This window comes from Pholcus phalangioides, unplaced genomic scaffold (genome assembly GCF_987345545.1).
Source record: "Pholcus phalangioides strain wild (caught in Gottingen) unplaced genomic scaffold, Ppha-v1.0 ptg000008l_1, whole genome shotgun sequence".
Taxonomy (NCBI): Eukaryota; Metazoa; Arthropoda; class Arachnida; order Araneae; family Pholcidae; genus Pholcus; species Pholcus phalangioides.
The window spans coordinates 20,415,384-20,435,833 of record NW_028301601.1 but is presented as its reverse complement, the minus strand read 5'-3'; the positions used below and the strand labels follow the sequence as shown (position 1 = coordinate 20,435,833).

The 20,450-nt window shown below is 36.0% G+C and overlaps 1 protein-coding gene across 1 annotated transcript in view; it reads left to right on the top strand.

Annotated features, from left to right (window-relative positions):
• Positions 1-397: 397 nt before the first annotated feature.
• LOC149083970 (uncharacterized) overlaps positions 398-20,450 on the top strand; it is an 86,675-nt gene continuing 66,622 nt past the window's right edge. The window contains exon 1 of the mRNA XM_089234337.1: positions 398-543. Coding sequence (XP_089090463.1) covers positions 459-543 — 85 coding nt within the window. The 5' untranslated portion in view covers positions 398-458. The remainder of the gene's footprint in view (positions 544-20,450) is intronic.

Sequence of the window (20,450 nt, the reverse complement as noted above, 5' to 3'; positions counted from 1 at the left end):
TCATTCGGCAGTATATCTATCTGCAACATCCCAGTATCCCGACGAGCTAACAAGAGGATTTGAAGAGGAGCCAAAGCACCGTGAAATAGTCTGGGATATGTCGAACTTCCCTCCTAAAATCATCAAGCAACAACAAAGCCCCTCCTATTCCCACCATGTAGCATCGAATAGTACCCCCAACGCGTACCACTCACCACACATACAGTACTTTTTTCCCCCACTCCTCCTTTTATTTTTATTATTTTTTTTGTTTTCCTTTCCTCTCATCTCATCCCAATCCTCGTTATATATCTATTTTTTGTTCCCGTGACTCATCTCGAAGGGACCCCGCTGGGGGGCGCTCCCCTCGCACTTTTCCGAACTCATGACGTGGAACTGTCGATGGGTAAAGCCCCCGTCCGACAGTCGCCGCCTAACAACTAGTCGATAAGTTCAGACGGGGAGCCCCCACAGGGATTATGCCTACGACATCGGGTGTCAGCGACATAAGACCCCTCACCGCCGCCCTTGTCATGCTACTAGTGATCGGCCAAGTGACCAGAGGTGAGTACCAAAACACGGCGCACACTTGTGCGAGCGATAAAAACAAAAAAAAAAAATAATCTAAGAATTCTATAGGAAAAAAGAGGAAGAAAGTTGTTTTCTTGGCATAAAGAGTATTACTGCTAAGAAAACAACACTACAACTAGGAAGACTATTTCTTTTTTTCCTTACTTTTAGGGAAGTTGTTCCGCGAGCGAGACGGCGGCAAAACTTCTTCGCGGGGTTTTGTGTTGTTTCTACGGGCCATGTTGTATGTTGAAGAGGTTGCATGAGGTCGCTGCTGTTGCTTTTACTACTTTACTGTTCGATGAGAGTTCGAAACTTCTCAGTTTGGGAGAACTTTTTTCCTAACTTTTATTACCAGTATCATCAGCCACCCGCGACTTATTTACGCATATAGGAATATTTTTCAACCATCACAGCAGTTAAACTAAAATTTTTTATCAGTAATTTTTAACTAAATACTTACATAATAGTTTAAATAATTAAAACAATGCATTTTAATGGTTTAAATGGTGATAATTGATACACGTTATACCAGTGAATCCTCGCTATAATGATATTCGATATAACGGTAAATACGTCTACAACGATATTTTTTTCAAGTTACGTTTGCAAATATCAGTGCTCTAATGTAAAACCTTTGCCTCTCGATATAATGATAATTTCTGTACAACGATACTTTTTTTTGGTCCACAGAGTATCGTTATATCGAGGTTTTACTGTATTTTACGATGATACATAAACTTAATATACATAGTTATATATTTTCTTATTAGTTTGGACGAACTATATCCTTATATTTATTATCGGTACTCTTTCCCTATTTACATTTATGGAGGCATTCTTAGCTCCATAACAGCAATTGAATTGAAGGTTTTAGCATTTCTTTTCCACTAAATACTCATTTTTAATCACTCAAATAATTAAAATTATAGTTAATCATAACAATTGATTTACGATACAGATATTATGATGATTAATGAACTTCTTCGCATAAATACATGTATATATATCTGGAAACTACAGCACATTCACACGCCCTTTCGGCTTTAAATTTCTATCGTGTGCTATGATGAAAACATAAATAAAATTTTGATAGCTATATTAGGGTGATTGTCCATGGAAATAATAATATTTTTGATGATTAAAATCTATGTTAATTGGTTCCCGATATAGATATTATATATAAAATTTATTAATATTATTGTATATAAAATTTTTCACTTAAGTAAATATTAATATTCGGAAAGTACAGCATTTTTACGCACCCGTTTCTCTTGTGAATCGTGCCATATAATACAAACATATATTTACAGGAAATTAGGTATTCGTAAATTTTAAAATGAGGTAATTTTTTAATCATGTTAAATTGATTTTATTTCCTCTATGCTGCACTCATAAAATATTTTTTCGGGTAGTATAACAAAATGCTGCCTCTGTAAAATGGCTAACTGCTATTGTATTTACAGTCATACGTGTATGCAAAATTATTCTATATTTTTTTCTAGACAGTAATTATTAACTTTCTCGGTGGGAAACAGTAAACTGTACTTGTTTTATAATATACTTATTTGGTGTCAGCTATTAGATTTATGAACGTGTAATGCTTTTTACTTGTGAGCATTTGGATAAGAATTTTCAACCATTATCTTAGGGTAAATAATCCGCAAAATATTTTAAATAATTCGAATACAGTTTTCACTTATTTGAACCATGATAATTGATTTACGTACTAACTTTCTTAAATCGGTAAGGTGTAATTGAATGGATAGGTTCTCATGGGGTAAATCGAGAAGCTATCCATTCTGAGATAAGACAACCATAACTTTTTTTGAGTCTATTATATTTAGTTTACATAATTACACTTTTAATTGGGTTGCTGTGTTTTGGAAATGTATGACATCAATATTTGTTACGGGCATCTTTTTTCAGCCACCTCGTTGGGCATTTTGCCTGTTGGGCCTTTGTATTTGTATATTTCTCTGTGCAAAACAGCAAACTACACCTACTTGGTGTTATTTATTAGATTTATGAACGTGCAGCGCTTTCATAAAGTTGAGACCGACTTAAACACTTGTGCAATATATTAGAGTAATAGTCGCTTCACAATGTCCATAATATATATTCGAAAGAATGATGGTAATTATCACAAACTGCAAAATACGTTCTATAAAATTAAATTGTGCCTATTACTATAGATTAAACATAAAAAAAAGATATACGGGTGGATAATTTTCTGACTCAATATTACTTTTATCAAGGAATACTATTCATAAGTATTGAAAAAATCTTATGCCTGTTAAACTCATTTTTTACGCTCCCCCCCCCCCCCCCCACAAATGATCTTCTCTATTGTTATTTATCATTCTGCAGTCATAATACTTTAACCGACGAAAATGAAATTTGCAAGAGCGGTTTCACGCATTAGTTAAATATTCTGAGTACGAACACACATCTTCGAAATGTAGAAAATTTAATAATTTATCTCAGACCCATTTTTTTTGTTTCGTGACATTGATTGATTTCTTCACTGCATACAGTTATAAATATGCAATATTTTCACATATTGTTTCGTATAACTTATGAGATACTATCTATCTTGGAAATGGTTAACTGTACCATTATTATTATTTTACGCCAATTTTCTGATGAACAAATTTGAGCTATAATGAAGTTGATAAAACTGATTTAAACACATATATACGAGACGAAAATTAATTTGTGGCTCTCAACATCATTTTAATAAAAAAAATTTGTAATACATACCATATAGTATCGAAATTAAATACTTTAGAATAAATGAAATTGTATAGTTATGATAGTTTTTAATAAAACTATAAAATATATTTTTCTCAATATTTTGGTTTTGCAATGTATCTATAAGAGAAAATATATTTATATCTATTGGGTTATATTTGTAAAAGATTTTTACACCGAGTAAGTTATAAGTATTATTTATTAACTTTTGCAATCTACTTAATAAATTAAATTATTTTTTGATTATGCAATACCCGTAATAGTTCAAGTATAAAATATCTTAAAAAAAGGGTTCTTGATGCATGATTTAAATCATGTGCGGATGAATATATTTTTCTCTGAAATATGTATTCTTATCAGAAAATTAATTTTGCATAATTTTTATTATATTTAAGTATAATTAAGTTATAGTTGTACTCAATTAAGTGCAATTTTTATTTTTTATACTTAATTAAGTATAATTTATTAAGTTAAAAATTAGTAAGTATAATATTTTTGATTTCTAATTTCTATACTTACAAATCTTATAATAATACATACGTAATTGTCTTAGTTATAATGTATTTTTTCTTACACGTTCTGATCCAGAAATCAGTACAATTTTGAATTAGTGATTAATACATAAATTTATGAAATGTATGTGCAATGCAATTAGTCATATCATATGTGCGTGTGTAGTTATACAAATAAAACTATTTTAAATGCATACTGTTTCAGTTAGTTAAGAAGAAACTTTCTCTCAGCAAAACGGTTAACCGTAACGTTAATCTCAAATTCGATGTAAAATATTAAATTAATTAATCTATAAAATTTCTATGAAGTCAGTCAAACTGATGTAAAATAGATATAATCCTAAAGAAGTGCGAACGGCGCGTTTTATGCACTATACTCAAATACATTTTGAAAAAATTAAATTACGTGGTTTCTACTAGTTTAAGGGAAAGAGAAGAAGCATTTCTTAAATCAATATCTGATTATTAATAGTCTTATCTAAGAAAAATAATCATATGTGTATTAAAGTATTAAAAAATACCCATGCACAGTTTAAATTAGTTTTCCTCATTCCCTGGTAATCATAATAAGCCGGATACTTCCAATTACACTGCTCAACACTGATTTTGTTCAAAAAAATATTTCCGTGTGTTTAGGGTATATTTGGGCTGCTGATTCCGAATTTTTGGCATTAGTTATGTCAGATTGGTTCTAATTTTCGAAATAAAGTGGGAAATTAATTTCAAACGTAATACTAAATGCAGCGTACACTCACAACAATTATGCATGATGATTTACATCGATATTTACGGCAGTTTCCCATCATGAAGAGGAGAGATAAACCCAACCACTGCATTCAAAATACGCGATGAATCATTATATACACAGTATTATATTTCCAAAACTACGCGCCGTTTCCATCACACCTAATTATCTATGTGCACAGGGTATCCGAAATTGTTTGCACAGTGGATATCTCCGTAACCGTTGACACTAGAAACATCCTTTCAGGTACAAAATGTTTTTAAATGGCTTGCAGTTACTAGCAATCTTTAAGTTTGTTTGAGGTGTCGTATACATAAATAATTATGCAAGGAATTAACTTTCTATACACAGTAAACTTTTCATACAAAAACAATAGAAGTTAACTTTCTATACAGTCCATGTGTGATCAAAAACCCAATCAGAAAGTTGTTGCTCAGTCTTCTCTGAAGCCAACAAGAAACATTCCGCGTATTTAAATGCAATATTCACTGAGATATTTTGAATCAAACTTGGAGAAAAGTTGGGACAGCATGAGCTAAACAACAAGCTCATAAAGCTGTTCTTTTCCACCTTTTCTCCAATTTTGGAATTCACATACCAATATCTCAGCGAATATTGCACATAATATGGAAGTTTTACTTTTAGCCTCAGGAGAGACAGGGTAACAAGTATTTTTTATTAGAGGTTAAAAGACGAGGGACCGTATAAAAATTCAATTTCTTCATTTTTGCAAGTGTACTGCCACTCAAACCAATTTTGAGATTTTAAGTAATTGAATGACACTCGAAAACTTTTTGTAGTTGAAAGTATGTTTCTAAAGTCAACGGTTGCAGAGGTATATGCTGTGCAAACACTTTCGGGCAACCGTATTATTATTACTTCATATTATTATCATTCGATATCAAGTGATTATCTTTAATTAATTTGATTTTAAATTTGTTTATTTATTTTTGATTTATTTAACTTTGACGATTTTTTTTGGTTTTAATTTATATATTTTTAATGATGACTCAATGGTGCAACCGAGAAATTATAGTGATTTTCTGTGATTATAATTGTTACCTATGGGTTATTTATCATTACCTTCCTCAAACCTATTAAAAATTCAGCTCTTTTAAGATTTTCGTCAAAAAATCCAAAATGTCCACAAGAAACACTTTCTTACATGATATTTTAATGAATTTTTGTTATTTTAAATACCATTCACGACACAAGATTCCTCTAGAAGAAATTTATTGTGCCCTTAACTAAAGATCGATCCTGCGTACTTACGCCCCTGTTTCTATGACTCGTAGTCCACGAATTATTTGGAGGATAATAGCAAATGAAGTGTCATTTGCTTGAATCATTAAAAAAATATACCATGTATTAATGAAGGACTTGAAGAATTAAGATTTCATTAAAAAAATATTATGATCATATTTCTTTCGTTTTGTTTAAATTAAATGCAAACAAAAATTATACAATGTAAGAGAAAACAATTTTTTTTCTAAATTTTTCCAAACTCAATACCAATTTGTTTTTACTCCAAAGTATACAAATAGCTTGGATATTATCACCGTAATTTTGCTTAGGAGTAATGTTTATGGCAAATAAACACCATAGATAGGTCATAACCGATAACACAATGCCAGCTATGTGCTAACACAGTAATTCATTGAAAGTAAGCATATAGAATATCTTTTTGAAACTATACAGTTGCAATTAATCACATTTCAGTCATCGAGTTTTAGTGACTTAATACCGTATTTTTCCTCAGTTTATTATCAGTAACCATATTTGTTTCTACAAAAATATTTTCTTCATTTTTCAAGATCAGCTCGTAACAAGTAAAATGAAATCATAGATGTGGCACCTATAATTATTTTTTATACTTCAAAACTGCAAAATGTTTTCTGAATCGACAGAAGTGTCTATCAAAACTCTATATCAGTGCTTCTCAACCTGGGATCATATGGCACCCTTGTGGTTCTGACATATTTCGAGGGTGCCACGGGTGAAAATGAAGTTGAAGGGGAACTATGACTGCCTGCTTAAGGGGGACACAGAAAGCTGTGAAAACAGTTCAGATGTAAAGCTTCTAAGTGAAATATAAAGGAAAAAAAATCTGACAATATTTACAAGTCAGCAGAACCGTTGCAGTCCTAACGCAAAGGCCCCACACCCGATGCTTCGAATGCATAGGGTTTCACCATAATGAGAACGGATACCATGTTTTTCTTTTTTCGAAAATAAATACGGCATAGCATATTCTGGTAGGCACTTTCAGCCAGATAAGGGTGGTCCTACATAGAACCAGGACCAAGATCAAGATGTTCATACATAGAACCAAGGCCATCTGAATATATGTGGTTCATCTGGGCACTGATGTCTATGAAGACACTACGTGATGAAATCTGGTACCATGATTCTTGAGAGTATGTAAATGTATATAATCGGTTACTTGTAGCTAAGTACAGAAACAAAAACAAAAATAACAAAATTTTGTCCAACGGTTCATAGTTTTCACACAAACACAGTCCTACATAGAACCCCCACAAGAACTCTGAATCAGGGGTCCAGAGATCGACTTCAAGTAAGAAAATTTTGTTGAAAGTAAATTTACCAGAAAAATCAATTTAACGTGTGGGAAAATTTTTATACTTTGGTGAGAGTGGAAGCGATCCTGGAGATTGCGGCGGGGTCGCCAGAATCAAAAATAGTCCAAAGTGAGCTACGGTTGAAGAAAGGTTAAGAAACATTGCTTTACATCGAAGATGCCCGAAGAGTGTGCTGCAAGATTGACCAGAGGGGTACCCGATATAATTCGTAACAAGGGCTTTGATAACTGATTAATTATTCAGGGGGGACTTAACCTTTAGTGCTCCACAAACCCTTTATGCTAATAATACGAACTCCAGGGGACCCTTCCCCGCTAACTATATGATGTTCAGCGCATAATATTACAAAAGTTAATTGTTCATTCACGCTCACGAACTCACCCCCTGCCCCGTAAACTTCTCCAATGACTCCCAAGAGGTCCGTGGGCCCTTCGTTATGAACCACTGGATGAGTGTACCATGACATTTCGGTCACTGTGATCCCAAGATATAACATTTCGGAATTTTCACAAATTTAAAATATCGACATAAATATATGTAAATATTAGTAGGATTTTTTTTATAGTAAAATTCTTTCAAAAGATTACATCAACCATTGAAAGTACAAGAGGGACAAATAGTATCGGGTAAATTTTAAAAATTAATAAAAATAATCCATCATATTTCACAAAAAATATGCAATTCGCACTAAAATACTTGTTCTAGATTTTTTGTTTCTGAGGAATTAAAATATAGTTAAAATTTTCACTCACAGATGGGGTTGTATCTCTAAAAAAACTCGACTTACATCAAATATAATGCAAAGTGTATAAAGTTTTATGAGGCGTGACGTATTTCAGTATGATTAACTGAGTTTCAGTGTGAGCACCCTTTGTATCTCTAGCTGAGGCTCGTGATATACATGCTACTAAATAGCACGAAAGCATACCACTTTGAGCATATGACCCTATGAAAGCCACCTCGTTGGGCATTTTGCCTGTTGTGGCGTTGTATTTGTATTTGAAAGTATTAGATTATTGGTAATATTTACACGAATGATATACCAAGTCTCATTGGTTGCGGTGCATATGCGCGAAAGTGGCATGCTTTCGTGCTACTTAGTGGAATGTGTATCACGGGCCCAAATCTGAACGGGTGGGAAAAATTCTCACGTTGAAATGTGGCAGTTTCATGTAACGCAAACAGTCATAAACATTAATCATTCATTTTATAGTGCGGTATTCTGTGAGTGAAAATAATCTGAACTATTTGTGTTTTTTTGCTAAATCACAAAAACACAAAAATATTCGAAGCCATGATAAGTATTTTAGTGCAAACTGTTGCTTTTTATGGCAAAAATTGGTGAATTTGTTATTAATTTCTCAAATGTGTGTTCGAAACTTCTTGTCTTCCCTGTACAGCTATACTGAAATCTGAACAAGATCAATGTTAATTTTTGTCGCACCACGGTCATTATTTTCCGCACACGAGGGCTAATTAGACCGGGACCTACAATTTATTTGCCGATTCCGAACGGCAGGCTTGTTTTTTTATACTCTTCGAAAGGTTGGTGCGCTAACCCCTCGATGGGGGGAACTCCCTGCGGTAGCATTTTTTTTCTGTGGCCTATGTATATATAAAAGTATATATAATGTATAATAAAATAAATAATTTCCGAATTTATGAAAGCGATTATTTCAGAATTTACGAAAAAATAATAATTTACGAATCAGTGAAAACGTTTACTAATCTGGGGACCCACGTTGATTCAGAGCCCAAGGCCCAAGACCCTTTAGGTCACTGGTGTGTGAAAGACTGCATATCTGGCCCGCGGACTGAAAATATTGTACACCCGTGTATTAGAGCAGTGGTTCTCAACCGGGGGTCATATGGCCCACTAGTGGTACTGGGATACTTCAAGGGTGCAACGGAAGAAAATGGAGAAAGGAGCCATGACAGGTGGTTTTGCAGGGCTGCGAAGAGCTGAGAAGAAAATATAAGGTGTGAAGAAATAAAGCTTTTATATTAGTGTCTATACACTTACAGAATCCAAAAAAACCACCCATAAAACCTGGGCCGTCTTAGGGCATGGGCCCACCCGGGCCTCATCGCCTACATTTTGCAGCAGGTTCCCTATGATGGGGTTCATAGTGTGAAAAAACAATGATGAAACCATATCAGGTCCCAGGCTGCAGCTCTGTCCGTCCCACTCTTGTGAGGGTTCATGCCCTGGGGTCTCATGTCCTGAAGTCACCCCACCTTATGATATTTTGTATAGTACAATAAATTTTGAAAATATGTAGGTTGTTTATTTCCAGCTAAGTCCGTGTTGAGACGGCCCTGAATAGAACTCGGATTAGCGGGGAGCTCAATAAATCCTAGGCCAGTGGTCTGGAGGCCAATCTTACTTACGAAATTTTCCTTCAGTATAAATTCACTGTAAAAAAAAAATCAATTCAATACGTATAAAGGATCTCGCTTCTAGATGATGGTCGAAAACTCTGGGTAAGACAGCGAAGCCACGACAAAAAAGTATGGTTCAAAGGGGGACGCGGGCAGAAACAGGTCAAGAAACACTGTACCAGATCATAATTTTCCCCCACGTTAAAATATATGAGACCCCCCCTAAAAACTGGAATCGGTTCATTTTTCAAAGACAACCCCCAAACTTCTTCCAATGCATCGAATTCCTTGTCAAAACCCACGATTTTCATGAAAGAATAATATTAAAATTTGATATAGGATTATTAACAAATAATTTTCCTAAGAGAGAGAGAGAGAAGCATGGCTCCTTTTGCCCCTAAATATTCTATACTTAAGACTTGTTTTTTGATAATGGTGCCAAGAAAAGAGAGAAACGGCGTCGAATCGGCCAGTCTAATGTTTGGGTCCTAGACACGACGTCTCCGACATTCCCCTTGGCGACGTTCTGTTTAAAGGCTTTTATAGGCCTTATAAGCTTGTCTTATTATTTCTTTCCCAGTTGCTGCTGTTGTTGTTGTTTTCTTGAACATCCAATGGCGACCTAATTTTATTCTTTTCTTTTCCCCCAAACGTTATCTATATCCGTGCCCGATATTCATTTCGTTTCACTTTTTTCTCGATAAATTATTTCGAAAAAGCATTTTAGAAATTTGGGAGCAAAAACCGAGACACCATTCATAGTGTGGGATATACAGTATATATATAATAGTGTTGTACACATATATTGATTTTTCACGCGCACTCCATTAATGAATATCCGATTGCGTGTTTTGCTGAAGGATAAATGTCCTTCTTGATACAATATATTGATTTCATTTAGCGGTATCCCGATCGTTACGAGTAGAAACTATAATTTTCTATTGTCATGAATAATAAGCATGCGATTCCGCATTTTGCTTTGATTTTTTTTTTTTTGAACCTTCTACAGGTTGTTTTCGCGACGCATTTGAAGGACACGTTACGCATTAATCTGAATATGTTCAGAAATACATTATCATTAAGATTTAATGGCGTAAATCAGTGGTTCTCACCCTGTTTCCACCCAGTCTCGTTTTGGAATATATCTTCTTCTAGTGGTCTCCTGTCTCATCAGGACTCGTACCCTCATTCAGGAGTGTGAGACCCTTTCTTCTTATTCAATTGGATTAAGTCGGGAGAAACTTGACGATTAGGATTGATCTGTGAAGCTAAAAACGGAATTATATGGGAAAATAGGCCTCTTCAAAATACGAGAGGTTTAACCTACACAATAAAGCGCATCTCCCGACTCACCACCATGGGTCCACTCTTACCTTGGGCTAGATTGAGCTTCCTTCTTGTCGGGTTCTATCGATGTGTGTCTGATCACCATTAGTCCCCGGGCAAGGTGATGTTCTGGGTCCTATACTTAGCTTGCATACATTTGGAAAAATCATAGTTCCAGATCTTATCATGGCTTGCATTGGGCATGATTTCCCATGTCATACCCACATTGGAACATGGATTTACCCTTAACTGGCGTTGTGAAAATTCTGTGCTTAACTGGCGTCGTGGGGTCATTTTGACCCCAACAAGTATTAATGCATTTTAAAAATCAACCAAAAAAGTCTTCATAAAAGCAATGGGTAATTTACATGGCTTCATTGCTCTGTCAATTAATTCACTAAATCATTTTTCCTAATTTCTGTAATTGTGTTTCCCCAAAAATGTTCTTTTATTAAGACACACATTCGAAAAAACTTCGATGGGTACATGAATTTCAACTCTTTTAAAATTGTTTATTAAATTTTTGAACGCAACTTTCGTGATCAAAAACTGAACAGATATGATTAAAATATACTCAGAAAATAAAACTTACAAATTAAAATAGTATTTACTATATTTTCACAAGCACCGAAATTGGTCTTATTCCAAGTCGAAAACGAATACTTGCAAACAACACCAAGAAATAACGATCACACAAATCTTACGTACAGTTCACTAACACTATTCTCATACTCACCTCGAATATCCCATGTTTCACCATTAATTTGAATCCATTATCGACAAAACTGGCGCTCTTCCGATATGCCGTTTCGATCTGAACACTGCGGCCGTCAAAAAAAAAATGCCTTACGCGAATAGTGAGGTGTGGGAAGGGGGGGGGGGTCATTGTCATTATGACTTCACGGAAACTTTGACAAATGAAATAACGGAAAGAAAAATAGAACAAATCATAAATTTGTCAAGAATGTATAAGCAACATGCTTAAATCTATATTATATTCGTGCTTGATATATTAATTTCCTTCCACTTTCTCAAAATAAATTGTTTCGAAAAAGCATTCTTGAAATTTCGAACATCATTCAAGGCTCCATTTATGCGTGGAATATGCATAATAGTCTTGTATATATATAAACTGAAGAGCCAAAAAAACTGGTACAGGCATGCGTATGCAAATAAAGAGATATGGAACCAATCAGGTTACGGCGCTGCGGTCGGCAACGCCTATATAACACAACAAGTGTCTGGCATAGTTGTTAGATCGGTTACTGCTGCTACAATGGCAGGTTATTGAGATATAAGTGAGTTTGAACGTGGTTTTATAGTCGGCGCACGAGAGATGGGACATAGCATCTCCGAGGTAGCGATGAAATTTGGATTTTCACGTACGACCATTTCACGAGTGTACCCTGAATATCGAGAATCCGGTAAAAAATTAAATCTACGACATCGCTGAGGCCGGAAAAAGATCATGCAAGAACGGGACCAACGACGACTGACGAGAATCATTAAACGTGACAGACGTGCAACCCTTCCGCAAATTGCTGCAGATTTCAATGCTGGGCCATCAACAAGTGTCAGCGTGCGAACCATTCAACGAAGCATCATCGATATGGGCTTTCCTGTACCCTTGATGACTGCACGACACAAAGCTTTACGCCTCGCCTGGGCCCGACAACACCAACATTGGACTGTTGAGGACTGGAAACACGTTGCCTGGTCTGACGAGTCTCGGTTCCAATTGCTTCGAGCTGATGGACGTGTACGGGTATGGCGACAACCTCATGAATCCATGGACCCTACATGTCAACAGGGGACTGTTCAAGATGGTGGAGGCTCTGTGATAGTATGGGGCGTGTGCAGTTGGCGTGATATGGGACCCCTGATACGTCTAGATACGACTCTGACAGGTGCGTAAGCATCCTGTCTGATCCCCTGCACCCATTCATGTCCATTGTGCATTCCGACGGACTTGGACAATTTCAGCAAAACAATGCGACACCCCACACGTCCAGAATTGCTACAAAGTTGCTCCAGGAACACTCGTCTGACTTTAGACGCTTCCGCTCGCCACCAAAATCCCCAGGCATGAACATTATTAAACATATCTGGAATGCCTTGCAACGTGCTGTTCAGAAGAGATCTCCACCCCCCTCTTACTCCTACGGATTTATGGACAGCCCTGCAGGATTCATGGTGTCAATTACCTCCAGCACTACTTCAGACATTAGTCGAGTCCATGCCACCTCGTGTTGCGGCACTTCTGCGTGCTCGCGGTGGCCCTAGACGATATTAGGCAGGTTGACCAGTTCTTTTGGCTCTTCAGTGTATATCTGATTTTCACACACGCTCCATTAATGAATATTCGAATGTATGATTTCCTGAAGGATGAATGTTTCTCTTGATACAATATATTGATTTTATTTAATGGTTCAGAGGTGATGATAAAAAAGTTTATACGTGATAAGTAGGAACTATAATTTTCTTCTATCATGGATAATAAGCATTCGATTCCGCATTAATTTGATTTTTTTCTCAACCATTCTACAATTTGTTTTCGTGACTCATTTGAAGGACACGCGACGCATTAATCTGGATATGTTTGGAAAATTATATTATCAATTATATTCAATGACCTATAAATTACGGCGATAACATACTGTATCATTAAACTAAGTATTTCACCAAGTAGACCCGACTAAGAAGCATTTTAACCATATTTTGAGCTGTTTTGAATTATTTCTGAAATTTTAAATATCAACTCAGTTATAACGATATTGAAGTTTTCGAGGAAATTTCGTCGTTATAAAACCAAGGTTGCCGTTTCCCAGACTTCTAAATTTTGAATAAAACTACAAGGTATACATGTTTAATAAATTAATAATGAACTTCTGACATGCAAATGTTTGCACTAAAATATAGTTACCATGGCCTAGAATGTTTTATTTCTTAATTCGAAAAATGTTGAAATTTCATTCACAGGTGGATAGATGGTTCTCCGGTAAATTGCGGTACTAGCTCTTAGCTATGCACCCTATATATTGGAGTTGACAACAGACCAATAAAAAAAATCTCTAGTCCAGGCGTTCATAAACCTATGGGTCCCTACCCAAATTTGATTCGCAATGACTTCAGAAATGGCTCGTCCAAACCCTCTTAATGCCAGGGATTCTTGAGCTATGCGTCAAAACCCAAAATTGATCCGGAATGTCTTCCAAAAAGTGTCGTCTCTTATAGCCAGAGATTCTTGAGATATGGGTCACGACACGAAAACGGTCCTCAGTGGCATCCGTGACGGGCCGTAAAAATTCTTACAGCACAGTATTTTTGAGCTAAGTCACGACGAAAATTTTATTCTGCAATGGGTAGTAAAAATGTTGTTACAGATACAGTTTCTTCGGCTATTAGTCGTGACTTAAACTTGATTTGCAGGGATTTGGAGATGGGTCGTAACAATTCATTTATAGCCATGGATTCTTAAGCTATAAGTCACGACCGAAACTTCGAGGGGCTTACTAGATGAGTCCACTTACAGCATGTTATAAATGTAATTATTGCATTACTGATTTCACTCATTTCGGAAAAACAAACAGTCATACGGGTCGCGAAGTTGATCTTGTTGTTGATTTTGGGTCGCTGGTCAGAAAGGCTTGAGAACCTCTACTCTAGTCTATCATAAGTACGTTGATGCAAACCACAACTTTCTATGTCAATATATAGGCTTTTTTGTTATTAATATATAAAATATTTCCAGGAGTTCCCCCACCCCCACCGTATTTAATTCCATCGATAAAAATTGAAATTTGCAAGATGTTACGATTTTATCCATAATTTATGGTTCATCAATCTGTGAACTTATCGAGAAAAAAAATGAGTGTTAGGAGATTCGGGGTGTTATGGGTTTGCTTTTGGCAGTAGCGGAACTTTTCCAACGAGAAAGCTAACTCATTTTCGTCCTTCGAAGTTGAGAAACCATAGAAAACCAATTTAAATTTCTAGAACGCTGTGGGGTCGCTTGCTAGGATTCTGCACCCGGTCTTTCCCGTATTCTGCCTCCCAGAAGTTAGAATGGATCCTAGTACTGTATAATATAGACGTCTGAATGGCTATATTTCAAGTTAATCAAAATTTTCCCGAGGAGAATTCCGGCGTGATGAAGGAAATCACGACCAAAAAGTTGAGTACTTGAAATAGTGAACACTTTCAAACTCGTTTATAAGGTACTCGGTTGTAACGACATTTCAGATATAACGTAAACAATTGGCTGTCTGGACTGATTCCCATAGAGAAAGAATAATGTTCCTCATAATAATAATACCCAACAATAACGTTTTAAAAAAACTTCTGTTATAACGTAGACGTGAACGCCATAAAGTAGGATATAACCACACATTGTTGAACGCTTTTGCTCTCATTTTTTATGACGATTTTCAAGAAAAATTCAAAAAATTCTAGCTCATTATCATGGTTAAATTTGACCGAAAGGAATGACGGTTTGTTCATTACCAACTACAGTTGAAAAGGGAAGGTTTTCATTTGTCAAATCACGTATTAAAACACATGTTAAAACATGTGTTTGAACATTTTATTGGGCCATATTCGTGGATCCCTCATTCGCCAATATGCTTATCAGTTCTCTCACGTTAGACAGTGTAGACTATATTTAGAACGATCAAAATTATTGAGTACAAATGTTTTCAATTTCATCTACCTGGATATTAAATTACAATATTGATAATATAATCGAAATTTCCGGATGACGGTATTTATCATAATATTGTTATGACGATTGTATTAGATACAACAGTCAAACTTCGTTATAACGACACTTCGGGTCCAACGTCAATAATCCAACGCTCCGGCTGATTCCCATAGAGAATAATGTTAAAGAGTATTTGCTTATAACACCTACGAAAACCCGACGAACTCGGATATCATGACACATTTTTCCACAGTTTTGCTTGCTTTTTTATGACGTTTTCCGAAGAAATTCACAGCAGTTTGACTCTATGGGAATCTGTTCAGCATTTTATATGCAGCCTGTCACCAAGATTTAATTTGATAAGAAAAATAACGGGGTTTGTTCATTAATAACTATAAAAGAGTTGATAGGAATGTTTTCATTTGTCAACATCATGGAAACCCATTTTCGAACATTCAATTAGGCCATATTCCTAAGTGCTTCGTTCATCAATGTGTTTGTTCTACCTCTGCACGCCAGACACACAGCGCAGAATATACCTTAAAAGATTACATTGTTATTGGAGAAATATCCATAATTCAATCGATGTAGGTATTAAATTACTTTATTGATAAGTTAATCGAAATTTTCAGATGATAGTAAAGATAATATTCATCATAACATTGTTATTAATTTTAGTATTAGATACAACAGTCAAACTTGGTTATGATGACACTTCGGCTATAACGCCAATAATCCACTTTTCCGGCTGATTCCCATACAGAATAGTGTTAAAGAGATCGTGCTTGTAACATTTACGAAAACCCTACGCACTCGGATATAACGACACATTTTCCGACGCTTTTACTTCCGACTTTATAGCGTTTTCCCAAGGAATTCAGTGAATTATAGCTCATCATTAAGGTTCAATTTGATCAGAGAAGCAAAGAAGCAAAGGCGGTTTATTCATTTATTACTATAAAAAGAGTTGATAGGAATGTTTTCACATGGCAAAACCACATGTGTTAAAACGCATTTTTCAACATTTTATTGACCCATATCCATGGATGTTTCATTCGTCGATATGATAATTCAATCTCTGCACGTTAGAGAGTGCAGATTATGTTTAGAACGATCAAAATTATTTTACATTAAAAAAATGTTTTTAATTTTATCTATCCGGATATTATTACATTACTTTATTGAATAGTTAATCCAATTTTTTTGCGATGATAGTGAAGATGCTATCCATCATAACATTGATATTAATGATGACGTTAGATATACAGACAAATTTGATTAAAGCAACACTTCAGTTACAACGGCGATAATCCACGGTTTAACTTATTCCCATAGGGAGAGAATGATGTTAAAGATAAAGTTGCTCATAACTTCTGCGAAAACTCCACGAACACGGATACAACGTCACATTTCTCGACGCTATTACTTCCGTTTTTATGGCGTTTTAACGAGAAATTCCCGGAGTTACAAGTCATCATCGAAGTTCATTTTGATCAGGAGGAAAGATGGTTTGTCCATTGATAGCTATTAGAGAATGTTTTCATTTGTCATCAACATGTGGGAAATCACCTTTTGGAACATCCAGCTAGGCCGTATTCTTAGATTTTTCATTCGTCAATACGTCCATTCTATCTCTGCACGTTAGACAGCGCAGATTGTACTTAAAGCAATCCAACTTATACAAACAATTTATACAAATACAACGCCACAACAGGCAAATTGCCCAACGAGGTGGCTGACTCAAGAACATCATGGATCCCCGAGCCATTTTTTGGAGGCCCTACCTACTACTGCTACACCACACATGCACCCCCGCGGGGACCCCCAACGAATCGGTACATGCGGGAATGTGCGTGTACGTGTAGTGCAACCTGACGTAAGTTTGTTTCTGTGTAATGCTTGTTATGTGTAGTGCTGTCATCACCCCCAGTTTTTCTAACTATGAGTGAAGTGTTATGGTTGAATGATTTACCGTTGTAGGACTGTTGCTCTCTGTGGCGAGACTTTCTAACGGGGAGATCGGCTCGCATTTGCGCCTTGAAGTTGGGAACCACAGAAAACCAACTTCAGGCGACCACCACTGTGGGGTTCGAACCCGGATCCTCGCATCACGAGTCCGGCACTATAACCACTCGACCACCACAGCGGCATTCCAGAATAAGGAAAATATCTTTAATTTATCTGGATATGAATTTACTTTATTGATAAGTTGATCGAAATTTAATATAGTTATAGTGGTAGTATTATATACGAAGGTTTAGAACAGCTGGCTGATGCGAAGTTATATTTGGGAAAGAGAGAAAATATTCAACTGCTCTTGCGGTGAATCGAACCAGCACCTCCTAGAGATAGAAGACCTTTGCACTGTTTGCCATAAACGTCATTCAGACTACTTAGCAAGTTTGGCACATCCTGAAACACAGCATCCTATTTCGTTTCATCTTATTTTGGCGTAGAATCTTCCTGATTGGCTCACAAATACCGCATAATGACTGGGTGTGGGGCATAGAAATCGACATTTCCGATCATTTCTTTTCCTCACAATGATGACACTGGCACGAGCAGGGAATTTTTTTTTCATTGAATATTCTGAGGGAAAATGGGCTACTTACTGATGTTACAAGCAGACTGCAGAGACCTTCTATCTCTAGGAGGTGCTGATTGAACCCATGTCAGTAGTATAGGCTGGTTCGAATCTGAACCAAAATCAACATTAGGGAAATATATTTCGCGTTCTATAAACTCTTCATCCGACTCCAGTGTCTGTGACTTTTTGTTTTCGAGTGAAGAAACTATCGCATCATCACGTCTCAACCGTCTCCATCCATTCAGTAAAGAGCCAGTTTTTGTAATTGTGGTTTACAAAGACAATTTCGTTTTTCTTTCCTCAGTTACGACTTCGACAATATCAAGTTGCAATTAGTATGATATTTTCCTCTTCTCACGCGATGTCCATAACTAACGTGAAAGTTTATGATGTAAAATTTAAACACCAATCTACGGCTATTCTTTGTGGCTATTCAAAATCGGGCAAAACAAGTCTTGCAAAGTCAATGATTCATAAAAATGTGTTTGGTGATAAATCGTAGAATGTATTATGGTGTAACTCAGAATCCCAAAAACCCTGGTTTTTAGAAGAAAAAAGTATTAAATTTGAAAATGGAATTCTAGATTCATTATAGAAAATTGGGATTTGATTTTAATCGATGATTTAATGTCTAAAATTGATGAGAAAACTTCTCAGTTATTCACGACGAATTCTCATCACCATAAGATTAGCGTGATTTTGATTTTACAGCACTTTGTATCCAAAAAATGAAATAATGCGAGATATTAGGTTGAATAGTATCCATCACATAATATTATTTCGAAATAAACGCGATTGTAGCAATATAGTAAGTTTTGACATCGGCGTTCGTAATCACCATCACACTCTCCCTCTTGGTATAATTGGTTATGCTCATCAAAGCTGTAACTTTGTTTATCAAACAACGTACACAATTCGAGTAATAATCCATAATTTAAAAAATTATGACTCTCATTTTATCTTAAAAGAAATTCCCTCTAACTTGTTCAAAAATATCACAATATATTTCCTAGCACATTTGAAAAATGTTCATCCTTTACTTTTTGGATGAGGTGAAGTTTATAAATTCCTATTCATTTTTAAACACTTCATTGAATGATCTAACTAAAAATTTAATTAATGATGGACATAAATTTTTAAAATATTCAACCAAATTTTCCGAGGTTTTGAAAAGAAAGAGCTCTTAGAATGAAAGGTATATTTCCATAATCATATTTTTCTCACCTAATGTTGATAGTGGTCCAGAGTCGAACCAGCCTATACTACTCACGTCCTCTCACTTAGAGGCCGTTCAAGTATTACGTCATCATCGAGGGGGGAGGGTTTCCGATTTGCTGACTTTTGATGACGGGGGGGGGGGTGAGTTTGGATAATGCTTACGTCATCAACCACCCTTTATGAAAATATGAGTCAGAGGGGCAGAGCTAATGACGAAATTTTGCTGACATGGGGGAAGGGGTTCAGCATTTTGCTGACTTTTGCTGAACAAAGGGGGGGGGGTCAAAAATGTCTAAAAATTTGCTTACGTAATACTTGAACGGCCCCTTTCCGGATGAGCGACCTAGACTACAAAGGCAACAAGCGTCTCAATCTTTCCTTAGAGCTCACGGGACCGTATAAAAATTTAGATTTTTTTGACACTGCATTTTTTCCCTCTTTCAAATACAAATACAACGCCACAACAGGCAAAATTCCCAACGAGGTGGCTGAGAAAAACTGGTATAGAGTAATTTCCGAACACAGTTTGAATATTTTTTTTTTTTTAATTGAAACTCATGTTGTAAATCACGAGTACTTCTACGACGAACGATTGATGAGATGAAAACCGAATTAGGTCTTGCAGGACTCCCTGTATATTTGCAGTTAGCGTGTGGGTTGAAATATTGTATTGAACGAGGTCAAGTTATTGAAATTATTGTTTCTAGCAGGGGGAGTTCAGTTCGTCTTTGAGAGAAATTTTTGGTTCCGGAGGATTTTATTCGTTCAAGTGCAGTATTCGCGCGTTTATCGGTTACAGATTAAGCGTGTTTGATAGTCGGTTTAAGTAGTGGTTCGTTTGTTGAATAATAAGGTGCCTAAACATGCGGGCGGACTTGTCGTCCAACTTGCAGTGGAAAAACCAGTTTTTGTTCAATGGGAAAGGGGCGGAAGGGGTTTTGTATTTGCTGACTTTCGATGACAAGGGGGGGGGTGTTTGAAGGTTGCTTACGTCATCAACCACCCCTTTTGAAGATATGAAATATTCTAAGCTGCTGACGTGGAGGGTGGGGGGTCAGTGTTTTTTGCTGACAAGGGG